This window comes from Raphanus sativus, chromosome 2 (genome assembly GCF_000801105.2).
Source record: "Raphanus sativus cultivar WK10039 chromosome 2, ASM80110v3, whole genome shotgun sequence".
NCBI classification, from domain to species: domain Eukaryota; kingdom Viridiplantae; phylum Streptophyta; class Magnoliopsida; order Brassicales; family Brassicaceae; genus Raphanus; species Raphanus sativus.
Window position 1 is genome coordinate 38,810,162 of NC_079512.1, and position 13,972 is coordinate 38,824,133.

Consider the following 13,972-nt stretch of genomic DNA (forward strand, 5'->3'; position numbering starts at 1 on the left):
GATTATTCATTTTAACATTTATCGCAGTGTATCCATTAGTTCTCTTCTACTGCTCAGTTAGTGAAGAGATCTTATTTAGTTTCTTGGTTTCAGGTTTTTCTTTGAATATTTCATTCAGGGGATATAAGGATGTCATTTAAAGTAAATAAATTACCAGCGGTCACTAAATAAATTACCAGTCACTAAATAATTTAATCCTTTGCACTACTGAAACAAGAAACAAGTGAAAATCCACCAGTGATCACTAATAAATAAATTAATCCTTTTGATAACAAAGTACAGCCAAAATCCAATGTTATGACATAATCGTTAAAACGGCGAAAACGACTGATTATTTGTCCATTATCTATGGAACTTTTTTATATTTTGACATCATCTCATCTCTATGGATATATATATTATCGATGACAAAAATAAGTATCCAGTATTTTTTTGTGATCAAAAAAAAGTATCCAGTATATTTGTCTGTTTATCAAATCAACAAAGCTCGTATATACCATGTATAATGTATTTACATAGATGCATACGTACGTGTGTGATGTAACTTTCATCCATAAAATTGGTATTTGTCAGAATCGTCTTGAAAATAGGTTTCCGTGCGTTCTGTTTACGATGCGTGTTCTTCTAATCATATTACCTTTATTTTTAAAAGATTTAACTTTCACAATTTGCAAAATCAAAATCCATTATCTATAATAATCAAAAAATCAATTTCGATAACACAAGTTTTATTTGTCTCAAATTTTAAGCAAAAAAATGTTTGTTTATCTCTGTTATTTGTTAACATCATATATACATATATATATACTATAATAATAAACATCATCAGAATCAAAATAACGCAGAATTTTTAGAAACTCAGAAGATTACAACTAAAACGTATATACATATATGTACACAGATACTTTAGAATCTGAACCCAAAAGGAAAGAAATAAAATGTATCGATCAAAAGTAAGGAATTTCTTTAAGGGTTATAGATAGAGTTACCACATTTGCATTTCCAGCTCATTGGTTTGTAATTAGTACTGTCGTCTCCTCTGGTGTAATCAAGATTGATAATCTCAGAGGAAGAAGGAGATTGATGAAGCTTTGTTTGAGGATTAGTAGGAACTTGTATTGCTTCACAGTGTCCACACGCACGACATCTCACTCTCTCGCATCTTGGTGGACTTGATCCTATTAAACCTCTCATCATCATCTTCTGGTCTTGATCACCTACCTGTCAAAATTAGTGACATTTTCAAAATCAATTTAATTAGAAGAAAATAAAAGAGAGGAGGTTGAAGAACTATACATTAGTGGTTTCATACGAGTTTGGCTCTGGTCTACCTGAGAATGTCATAAGAAGTAAAAGAAGAATTAAGATTTTGGAAATTTTGATCTAAAATATAGAAATGTGACGTTGACCCATTTACCATTAGCCATTGGACTGAAATGGGTCGAATTGAGAATCAACAAAATCAGTAGAAAGCTTGATAATTGGCTGCTGCACAAAGCCATTTTCAGACACAAGGTCGGTTTGCACTTTGCAGTTTACAGGAGAAACAATCGGACTTTCTCTCTCTTCTCTCTCTTCTCTCTCACTGCGTCTTGATGCGTAGAAGAAGATTTTTGTAAGTAAGAAAATAAAAGGAGACTCGATTATCCTTTGAAGGGCAAATATTTTTTTCCTAAACTATACTACACGCACGGACATATATGCATGTAAGCGTTGATATATATATCTTATATAATAAAGTTGAGTTTTTTTTCTCCTTGGGGGAAAATGACATGTGACATTCTCCTTTTAATAATTAAAATTTGTTCTCAACTTTATTTAATGTGTTTTGGTGTTAATTGTTACTAGGTGTTAGTTTATTTTTGTTATTGACAATTTATTACAATGATGTTTTAGTTTTAGATTGAAAGTTTTGACAATTTATTACAATGATGTTTTAATTTTAGATTGAAAATTTAATTTATTATGAATTTTATGTCTTGATTTTCTTTAGATTTCATAACTCTTATGTTACATATTTCTTTTAAATACTTTTAAAATATTTTTTAATATTTTGTATGTCAAATAAAAATACAAAAATGGAAACTAAAGTTAATTATTTTCAAAAAAATTAAACATAAAATAGATACATATCCAAACTACTACTTTATGTTTGAAAATATTTAAAATATTAACTTTAATTTTTATATATTTATTTTCATAGCTAATATATTATCTTATAATAAAACTAATTCATTTATTAAACCGCGGTTCACCCACGGTTGATCCAATGATCCAGAGACCCGGTAAATTGTCCGATTCAGTGTCCGGGTCGGGTGTCAAAACATTGGTTTATAGGATTTCTTTATATTTGATGTTGACGATGGAAAATGGAGCCTCTACGATTCCCCTTCTTCAATGCAATCGACGTAACCGCCATATAATCAATCTAGAAATTCTACTTATCCCAATCTAATAATGTTTAGTAACTGATGACGATTCATGTCCAAAAGACTAACATTTGGTCTATTGGTATTGGCACATAAACTCTATGGTATCTTCCCATGTTACACTGTACAAGGAAACTAATAACTTCCCTGATGCATGCTATCCGTGTGTACATTTTAAAAACCGTGAACATGATTAATATACTCATAAAACTTAACTAAACAAAAAGAATCATTACTTCCAATCTGAGAGAAATTTAAAAACGTTGCCTGGTTGCTAAAGTTATTTAAAATTGATGTAAACCACACACCACCCTTACCATTAATCCTTTGCACCACACTAACCATTTATTGTCAAAACCATTACTAAATGCAACAAGTCAGTAAGCCCGAATGTCACAGATAGTTAGAAATTATCTTTCTGATGATCGTTATAGATGCTAACATCTCATTTACTAATTAACAAATTGATTTTTTACTAGGAAGATTTGGTGAAATTCTTATATTCCGGTTAAAATAGAAGTAGTCCATTAAATAGAGGAGTTTATGAACCATTTATAGTTTTTTAGCTAAAAACATATTTAGATTAATATTAAGATTCGTTGATATTTCTAAATAAGGGTGGACAAACAAGAATTTCGTTATGAACACATACAAAATCTTCCATTATGTTTCTTATTTTAAGATACATCTTTTTGAGAGACCTTAAAACTAAAGTAACACATACAGCTCGCACTCTATATTTTAAAAGTCAACATGGTAATTTTAAAAATATATATTAGATACTCACCAATTATTTTATCAAAAATTGACACTTCACCCATATTTTTTATCAAATTTATAAAATTTGAACAGTATTACATCTTTCTATTATTTGAACTAAATATATTAGTAAAAGTTTTATAGTTTATTTATAGTTACTTTAATAATTAATAATATAAGTATGTTTTCTATATAAAACATCAACTTTGTTTATGACTATCGGCTTTTTATTCTATTTTTATTAAATTTATTAGTAACAACTACTTATCCTATTCTACTTTGAACTAAACAACTTCAAATAAGGTCACTAACCACTATCAATAAAGATCAGAAAATATCATTTTAATATATTTTTATTTTTATATTTAACATATTTTATTTGTTAAGACCATATAATAATTTATATATTTATGTAAAAGTATAACATACGAACCTGGCGCGTAGCACCGGAATATCACTAGTATATATATATATATATTTTTTTTTTAACAACCAATTGATTAAAAAATGAAATCTAGATTGGGCCAAAGCCCAAACTAATGAGTTTGTTACAAAGACATGCTTTTGCAAGAGCATCAGCAGGCCCATTACGATCTCGAGGAATGAAACTGAAAAGCAGAGAAGAAAAAAATAGTTGAAGAGTTCTGATGTCGGATAATACTCCGTAGAGTTTCACCGGTCTTCGGTCCGATTCGATGGCTTGAACAAGCCCTTGACAATGTAAGCGTTGATATATATAATATGTTAATATATGAATATTTTTTACTATATTTTTTTGTATCATTCATCACATTGTCAAATATATGTGTTGAGAATATTTAAGAAGAAAAATACAAAATATACCGGGACTCCCATATTTTATATACACTGTTTTTTTGTCACAAATATACACTGTTTAAATATATATGATGTGTAGTACTTAACGGGATTCAGATAAAACAAGAACAAGGTGAAAATAGTTAAACAAAAAAAAAGAACAAGGTGAAAATTGATCCAAAAAAAAAGAACAAGGTGAAAAAAAGAAAAGAAGAAATGCGTAGGTAACAAAAGCAGGGTGAATAATCTATTTTGACGAAAGAGAACAGTTAAAATATCAAGTAATTAACCAAATAAAAAGACTAAAATATATAAGAATGTAAAATTGAAGTTAAAATTAAAATTTTGAAAATAATAAAATACATTAAATTAAATTAGTATATAAAAGAGAAGATAATGAATCTTTATAAAGAAGAAAATAAAAAGATAAAGGTCAAAAGACAAGAAATTTAAAGGAATTTTGTTATTTTCTTTGTAAACTTAAAAGTAAATATTCAAGGATTTTAATAAGAACTGACATTCCTTCACAGCTGTTTATATTTGATTTTTTTAGTCACTAAAGTACTTAAAAAAATATGTTATGCTTTGTTTCTTTAAATTAATCTTTTTTTTTGGTCAAACATTTCTTTAAATTAATCTAAGTAATCAGTTGCCCAAAAAAAAGAAGTTATATTCTCTGTATTTTATAAAATTGAGTTGCTTTTTGAGTCTTGGTTTCTGCGGTTTCTTGTGGTAGTAGACTGACTGGAGCAGTAAAAGGACCCACCTCACCTGACCGGCCAATACAGTGCGTCCTTGCCTTTTCGTAATCTTCTCACCAAAATTCTTACAGATTCATTATTTAGGACTTGATAAAAAAAATCATTATTTAGATAATTTCAGACCAAAAATAAATTACTAAATAATAATATTAATATAGAATTGTGTCGTCACGTTTCGCTCACCCTTCCCAATTCTTTTTTGCAATGATTAAAAACAATTATATTGTCAATTGCTATGTGCAGTTAACCGCTGTTAAACATTTTCTTTTTAATTCAAGCTTAAACATTTAGGTGGTGGTATGGTAAGTATATATTTATGTAAACTATGAAAACATGAACTTTTACAACCAATAAATAAAAACTCAAACCCTGACAGTAATTTATAGATCCAACTATTTTTTGTTTTTTTCTCCAAATATACTCGAATACTGAAAATAAATGTAGTTTTCAGAATATTTTAGAAAAGGTGTTGGACTAAATAATTACGACCCTAAGCCCATTTTTCGTGGGCTGGCTATTCTACTGCAACAATCATAATTTTAGCCGGTTTGTACCATTGGGCATTTTGTAAGACCATATAGTCTTCCTAGATGTGAGTTCGTCGTATCCATGCCATGGGCCTGTTATCGGCCCGTTTCTACAACGGGTACGTAATTGGAAAAAGTGTCTATTTCAATATGAACTTTACGCGTCGTGTCTATTCCTTCACAAACTTTGTAGCAGTGCGTATTCCACACTGAACTAAACAAATTTTTTAAAATACTATATGAACTTTATGCGTCGTGTCTATTCCTTCACGAACTTTATAGTAGTACGTATTTCATATTGAACTAAACAAAAATAAAAAAATACTGTATAGACTCTCAAAATAGTGCTTATTTCAATATTGAGCGTTAAATGTGTTAGTTATCCGTTAATTTATCAAAACAACGTCATTTTGAATAAATTTTGTGAAATTAAAAATCAAAATAAAATATAGACTCTTAAAATTGTGCTTATATATATTGACTGTCAAATGTAATAGTCATTCTTTAATTTACCAAAAACCTCTCAAAATTGTACTTATATATTGACTGTCAAAGGTGTTAGTCATGTTTTAATTTATCAAAAGATTTTATTTTGGATAAATTCTATGAAATTATCCGTAAATTTGTAATTTTTATTTTTATAAAATCTATCAAAATGACGTTATTTTGATAAATTAACGTATGACTAACACTTTTGATTTCCTAAACAGAAAAATACTAACACTTTTGACGGTTAATGTACATATATATATGACTACACCTTTGATTTGCTGACAAAAAAAAAGACGAACACCTTTGACGCTCAAAATCGTGATTATATATATATATATATATATATATTGACTGTCAAAGATGTTAGTCTTTCTTTGTCAGTAAGTGAAAGGTGTTAGTTAAGTCATACATTAATTTATTAAAACAACGTCATTTTGGATAAATTTTTTGTAAAATGAAAAAAATAAAAAACGACGGACAATTTCATAGAATTTATCCAAAATAGTCTTTTGATAAAATCAATGATGACTATTACTTTTTACAGTCAATATATATAAGCACAAATTTGAGAGTGTATTTTATTTTTAATTTTTAATTTTTAATTTCATAAATTTATACAAAATAACGTTGTTTTGATACATTAACGGATGACTAACACATTTAACACTCAATATTGAAATAAGCACGATTTTGAGAGTCTATGTAGTATTTTTGATTTTGGTTTTGTTCAATATGAAATACGCACTACTATAAAGTTCATGAAGGAATAGACACGACGCATAAAGTTCATATAGTATTTTAAAAAATTTGTTTAGTTCAGTGTGGAATACGCACTACTACAAAGTTTGTGAAGAAATAGACACGACGCGTAAAGTTCATATTGAAATAGGCACTTTTTCCGTACATAATTCATGCAATTTATACAGAAAAAAGCTATTCCCACAAAGGCCACAACCTTTTAGGTTAAATTATAACTCTTAACCTTTGTTGGGCTAAGGCATTTGGGACCTTAACCTTAGAAGCAGCTAATGGAGCGGTTTCTCTCATGTCAAAGGCCTCAGCTTTTGAATCTTCCATAGATCTAATTATCAAGAAGGCTCCACCGCGTATGCCGCTAGACATGGGGTTAATAACACCGACACATAAGGAAGTAGCCACGGCCCACGGCGGCGTCAACAGCTTGTCCACCTCTTCTGAGAACAGAAGCACCAATATCCGAGCACCCGTCGTCAGCCCCGACAACACCGTTCTCTGACTCAACTGCGTCGCTTATGGTTGCATGGTTAAGACTGTAACGGTTGGTCACTTCTCTCGACAACCAGACTGTTATGTTGTTACTAAAGCAATAATCTACAGAAAGAGAACAAAAGAGTTAACGTTCTGCAACAGTTGCAAAAGTCTACGCGGTCATGTGATGGTTCCTGTATCATTAGAGGAGAAGAAACAGACCTGAAACTGCGACTAGAATCAGAAGAAGCAGAGGAAGAGCTGTCCGCATATTTGTTTTGGGTGCATTCATTGTTTGTTCGGAGTCGTTGTCACCGGCTCTGTTTCCTGTCCGCAAGAGGTTTCCGTTCTCCGGTTCTCGGAGGCGGCGTTGGGCTTGGCATTAGAGGCTCGCGTGGTTTGTGGGTTTTCTTTTGCTTTGGTGACTCCTAATGGTGATTCAACGCATCCCGATGCTTCAGCCTTCCCTTGGCGGGTTCGAAGTAGTGTTGTTTCAGTTTCTTTTGCAGGTTCAGAGCTTTATTGGTTTCAGGGTGTTACGGTAGTCTCGTCCCGTCTTTTTGCTCTCCGATTTGGGCTTCTTAGACCTTTGGGTCTTTTAGGCTTAGTTCGGTTATGGCGCTTGTGGGGTTGTACAGCGGGATTGGAGCATTTTTCCGATGGTATGTCTTCCACTCCTTCTTCATTAGCGTTATGTGCTTCACGGTGGTGACGATTATAAGCTTCGGCGAGTTCATCGAAACCTAGCTACTCCAGAAACGACGCGGGGACTCCCGGCATCCTCGGTAACGAGGAGAACCTCACTTCTTCGTGGTTTTCGTTAATGGTTGAGAACAGGATTCGATTTCTAGGTTTATTAAAAACACTCTAGCGGAATGTGCCGGGTTTAGTGGGTGGGCGAAGCTAGTTGTTGTAATATATAGGCATGGAAGCTTTTGTTCGAGTCGAGTTTGTAATCGAAACTAAATCCCGTTTTTACGGATGATTATAATATATTTTTATTAAAAAAAAAAAAAAAAAAAAAAGAAAAATCAAATGTAGATCTGTTTGTTGCAATAATTCACGTAAGTAAAACTAATATTCATTTTCTAAACGTCCAATATGTGTGGTTTGTAGGTTCTACGTAGACAATGTGCCGATCAGGTTTTATAAGAACAATGAGGTTAGGAAAATACCATACCAAGATTCCAACCAATGGGTGTATATTCCAAATTGTGGGAAGCCGATGATTGGGCAACACGTGGAGGATTAGAAAAAGACCAATTGGTCGGGAGTGCCATTTTATGCTTACTATAAAGATTTTGATATAGAAGGATGTCCGGTTTCAGGACCAGCAGATTGTCCCGCTAATCCAATGAATTGGTTAGAAGGCAGTGCGTACCACCAATTGAGTCCGGTTGAAGCTCGACGCTATAGATGGGTCCGAGTGAACCATATGGTCTATGATTATTGTACCGACATGTCTCATTTTCCTGTTCCTCCCCCGGAATGTTCGGCCGGAATCAGTGGCGGAGCCAGCCAAAGTCTTTATCAGGATCAGTTTTAGAGTCAAGCATATATTACATGGGTCAATAAGCCTATTTTATTATATTTTCTCAATCTTCTCCGTAAAAACACAAGTAAAAAATTCCTTGATTTCACATGGGTCATATGACCGACCTCACTATGAACTGCCTCCACCACTGGCCGGAATATGATCCGAACATGTCTTGTCCTAGAAACAAGATCAACTCCCAAGTGGTTTCCACGCTGAGATGTGATTGTTGTCTCTAGAAATTTATTGATGAGCTCATGTGAAGAGGTGTTGCTGCTTTACATAGTATTCCATATTTGACCCAACTTCTTAGAATCCAGATCCAGCTTCATAATTTTACGGCTACTTACAAAAGATTGGATTTGACAGATTCGGCTTAGTTCGGTCGGCTCTGGACCGAACCCAAGTGAAGACGGAAATAATATTATGCACATTAATATGAAACTTATTCCCAGACCCAAGTGACAACCAAAACTATCATCAAAATTTAAAACCCTCAAAACAATTTTTGTTCTTAGACGGCAAAAAGAACAAACCAATATGTAAAAAAAAAATTGTTAACTCAATAAATACTGGTTTGTTTTTCTGTTCTACTAAACTGATATTTGCTACTTTTTGGTTCAGACGAATCCTTGGTAAACCAAACCCAAAGCCAAAATACACATTCTTACAAACAAGTACGACTCTTTCACTCTTTCAACAATATAGAATGAGAACATAAAGTAAATTCCAAAGATATTCATATAAATGTTAACCACAACCAGATCGACTGTGAACAATTTAATGTTGATATCTTTGTATGAATGTGATGACAAAATTATGATGGTAATTAGTGGTTTAGGATCAAATGAGATCAGTATGGGATTCACGAGTGGCTACAAAATATGGTTTGGTTTGATCAAAAAGCAATTAAGTAATATTAGGTCCATTAGAGATAACTGGAATGGTCCAAATTTGTATATCTTCTCTCCGTGGAGAATTGATGGGTGGTAGCTAAGCATCTCATAAGCTAATGCTTTTTCTTTTCGCTTCTTTTATATGCAACTTGAAGCTTCCATAATGACAGGTTTTTGGCTGCTTTCATCTTTTATCAGCTGTTTATAACATACTTTTTATATTCTGTAATTAGTAAATGGGGAGAAGGAAATGAAAAGTGATGTAGTTTGATAAACACAAACTATATTGCAACAGCTCACAACTGAATGGAAGTTGGGACATTATGTAAATTTGTAAAAACCGTTGCCTTCACCGTCCCTTTCCTTGCTTTTAAATTTTCTTAGTTTCTTTATACTGTTTATCTTAAAACTGTAGCTATTACAAACCATATACAAACCTAAATCAAACCTTACACTGAAAGAAAAATATAAACGAAATAATAGCTCTAACAGAATTCAAAAAAAAAGAGATGAAAAACAGATTTATCACTTAACTTTCGTCTCATATATAAAAGAAAATTTATGCAAAAGATATTTAATCAAATATCCACAGCAAACCCAAAAAAATATAGAAAGAAGAATTGCCAAGCTACCGCACATATTATTATAGTTTCTAATGTATCAATGAATCAAAAAAAGTTATCTTGATTCAGTCCTTATAACGTCACAGTCGCATACGTCTAAAATGATAACAAGTTAACAATACCAACATAAACTAACTGAGAATTCTTCTTGATAATCAACAACAGTATACTCCATTTCGTTATCAGATATTGTGATTTTATGATACACATCAGATGTTTTTGGTTTCGAAAAGGATTTGATTTAATTATACATAATATTTTGTACTTAATGTTTTACTAGTTAAAATACAGACGTATTTTCTAACTTTATATGCATATGAAAACACTCTAACAGTATTCTCTTTTTTGTAAACACCAAAAACAGCCGGTGATCTGTTATAGGCATGTAATAATTAGAGGAACATGAACGTCCACAATCTTGACTAAAAAGGAAGTTTTCCACGTGTCCATGTAGCTACTAAAGATAAAATGGTTTGACTAATTGGATCATGAAATTCATGGATTGAGGTGTTGTTTGGAGATTTGAAACGATAAACTAGATGGAAGCTTTCACTCACTCGTCCAAGAATTGTTTTTTTTTTCTCAGCTTCAAATTTCATTAACCAATTTGTGAATATAAAATTTAATCTTACAGAGATTTAATCACGCATACAACATTAAGATCTAGTATTAACCAAAAATACTTAGAAGAATCCTATGTTACCCAATCTCGAATCAACGTTATATTTTTTTACCATGCAAAATGAATTCATCCAACGACCTAAGATGAACCATCTTTTGAAGCATCTAATTCTACCACTGAAACAAGTTTACAAATTATTCGAAAACCAGCGAGATATTCTACCACCAAAACAAAATTGCAAGATTTGTTAATTATCTAGATATGTGAAAAATTATTTATTATGAAACATTAAAAATTATCTAAAATATCTTGTATATTGAAACAGAAGAAGTAACAAAAAGAAACTGGTTTTTCTAAAGAAAAAAAGCCTGGATATATTATTGATGTTGTTTTTCATATATCCAAAAATGTGATTCATGATTAACTAATTAGATTAAAAATATTTTTTTAAAAGGAGACTAAAAGAAATCTTCTAACTATGATTCTTAGGATATCCGCATCAACGGGTTTGTCGACGAGTTCGTGCGAGAATCAAGAAAAAAAATTATAAAATAATGAAACAGTCACGACCTCATCTCCCCCACGATCCTTCCGCATGAACCGATTCATCAACTGTAGCGCGGGCTCCACGACATGCGGTGGCCCGCTATTGGTCCTCTTTTAAAAAAAAAAAAAATCAAACAGAAAAGGTAAAAAAAAATAAAAAAATGATGAACTCCCCTACCGCATCACTAATGCGCCTGCTCTTAGATTCTCGATTCATGCTTCCTTATATGCAAAATAAACAGTGAAACAGCACAATTCAAAATTGGCTCCGACTTAATCTATACTCCAAGAACCTTACTTGAGTCCAGCGGCGTATCTATCTTTTCTTGTTGGTTTGGAGTCTAACACCATCTCTAATGGGTTACTCTGCTTTTTACTCTAAAATATAGTAATTCTATTATAGAATTGAAGTTTGCTTCATTTGTATTCTATTTTAGAGTTAAAAATAGAGTGATGAACAAAAAATAAACAAGTTATTGTATATTTGGAATAAACATATTTTTTACTCTATTATAAAATAATAAATAAAGTACTATTTGAATATTTTTACTCTAAACTCTATTTTAAAATGAAAAATAGAGTGGAATTGGAGATGACTTAAATGTAAAAAAAAGTTTAAAACACCAAACCTGTCAGCTTTAGTGTCTCTATTTTTCCTAAATTTCATTTTTATAGTTCTATATTCTATATGTCAGCACAGTATAATTTTGATTAATATTAACCAAAAATAAAAACAATTTCTGATATCTTAGATTTATATTAGATTAATCATGTAAGAAAGTATATATACCAAATTAATATATTAATCAAAACGACAAAAGTGTAGATATTGTTGTAGAATTGACAGAGAGTCTGGAGGAGGAGGGACAAAATCACATGGTTCTCCACATTCTATGCATCAATCAGTTACTTAAAAGGGTCCAGATTTATTTTAACATGGCACATCACAAGTGAAGCAAAATGGGCATACACTACCATACATTTGGCTTTTTGACTAATCATATTATATGTTACCACATGCTATGAGCCGCATCTAGTAAATCTACTATGTTCCAATCATTCAATAGTCCCATCTCTTCTTTCTCTTTTATGGAAAATTTAAAGCTCATTTACTATATTAATGCAATAGTAATGTATATATATAATATATTAATATATTTTCTTTTATATTACTTTCTCCGTTTCAAATTATATGATGTTTTAAAAAATTTATGTTGTCAAAATATAAGATGTTTGAATTTTTAAAATTAACTTTATTGAAAATTATTCAACCAATTAGATTTTACAGTTTTCTATAATTAGTTGAATAATTTTGGAATTATATATTTAGAAATGTTTTTTAGAAGAAAATAAGTTTCTTAATTTTTGTGCGGTAACGAAGTAATTTACACTCTGAATCACATTTGGTCTTTTTATTTCATTATATAAGTCACTCGTTGTTATAGGGGTAGTTTGTGACTAAAGATCAAAAATTGTCAACTAACCTTATCTTCATCTAACTAAAATAAACATACAGCTTTTAGAGTTTGTCACTTTCGTTCTATTTCTCTCTCGATAATAAACAATTTAGAAAAAAACATAGAAATACAATTGCAAAATCTGGTGGAAAAGAAAGAGATGAGTTTTATTCTTGAAACGACATAGGATGGAAATAAACGAAGCATTTCCTACGGCCACCATTAGTTAGTACTTAAAATCAAACTAATAATTGGTTAAATTATTACAAAATAAAGCAAAAGTATATATACTACTTCCTCCGTTTATTTTTGTTTCATAATAAGTGATGTTTTTATTATTCTAAACAAAATTTAGTGTCATTCAAAATTTATGATCAATTACAAAATACTATATTTTTTTATTGGTTGAATTAGTTTTATTTAATATCAATAACCAATACAAACTGAAAAAATGTGGTTTTTTAATATCTGTGCAAAAGCATTAAACACCATTTAAATTGATATCGAGGAAGTATTATATTGATATTTGGTAAAAGTAACGCGTACAAACCTATGACACGACGGTTGTTATCCTGACTTATGTTTTCAAATATCAAATTTAGCAACCTACTTAACAATCAAGAAATTAAAAGTACTATTATTTTAGAGTCTTCTACCAAATTCTTACTTGAATAAAAAGAATGAACAAGATGCGGTTATACGTAGATTTCATAAGATAAGTAATATTGTTTAGGTAGTATTATTGATTGTCGAACAATAACATAACTAGGGCAGTGGTATGTGCATGTGAAATTTTGTGAAAAGTTTATATATAGTTCTTGCATAAAAATCTAAAGGATTAAATTTGTTGACCCTTGTAAAATATAAGTGCTATCAAATTGACCCATGTAAATTAATTTTCTCCCTTCACCGCTGTTATTGAATCGTTTACATAATCTTATTTATAGTTGTAATATCATACTCTCTTACATGTCTTAGAAAGATCTATATTCTAAAAAAAAAACTGTTTCAAACAGGTTCATTTTTAAATTTTTCAATGTATATTTATTTAACGAAAATTTGTAAATTTCAAAAAAAATAATGTTGTTTATTAGATTTCTATTGGATAAAAATTATGAAAATTTGTTGTTCACAAAAAACAATGCATTTGTAATCAAATTTTAATATATGTGAAAATCTAAAATATCTATTTTTTTGAACAGAGAGAGTAATAAATCAGTGTTAAAAAATATCGGTACATATTACCAACTGACAGGTAGGAGCAAGAGTTCGACAAACCGACA

General features: G+C 30.7%; 1 protein-coding gene across 1 annotated transcript; it reads right to left on the bottom strand.

Annotated features, from left to right (window-relative positions):
• Positions 1 to 831: 831 nt before the first annotated feature.
• On the bottom strand, positions 832 to 1,675 carry LOC108841314 (EPIDERMAL PATTERNING FACTOR-like protein 2). The gene is made up of 3 exons (XM_018614085.2): positions 1,418 to 1,675; positions 1,297 to 1,331; positions 832 to 1,221 (listed from the first exon to the last, which is right to left on the bottom strand). Exons 1-3 carry the CDS (start codon positions 1,500 to 1,502, stop codon positions 967 to 969), a joined length of 375 nt encoding a protein of 124 aa, XP_018469587.1. The 5' UTR covers positions 1,503 to 1,675; the 3' UTR covers positions 832 to 966.
• Positions 1,676 to 13,972: the final 12,297 nt, after the last annotated feature.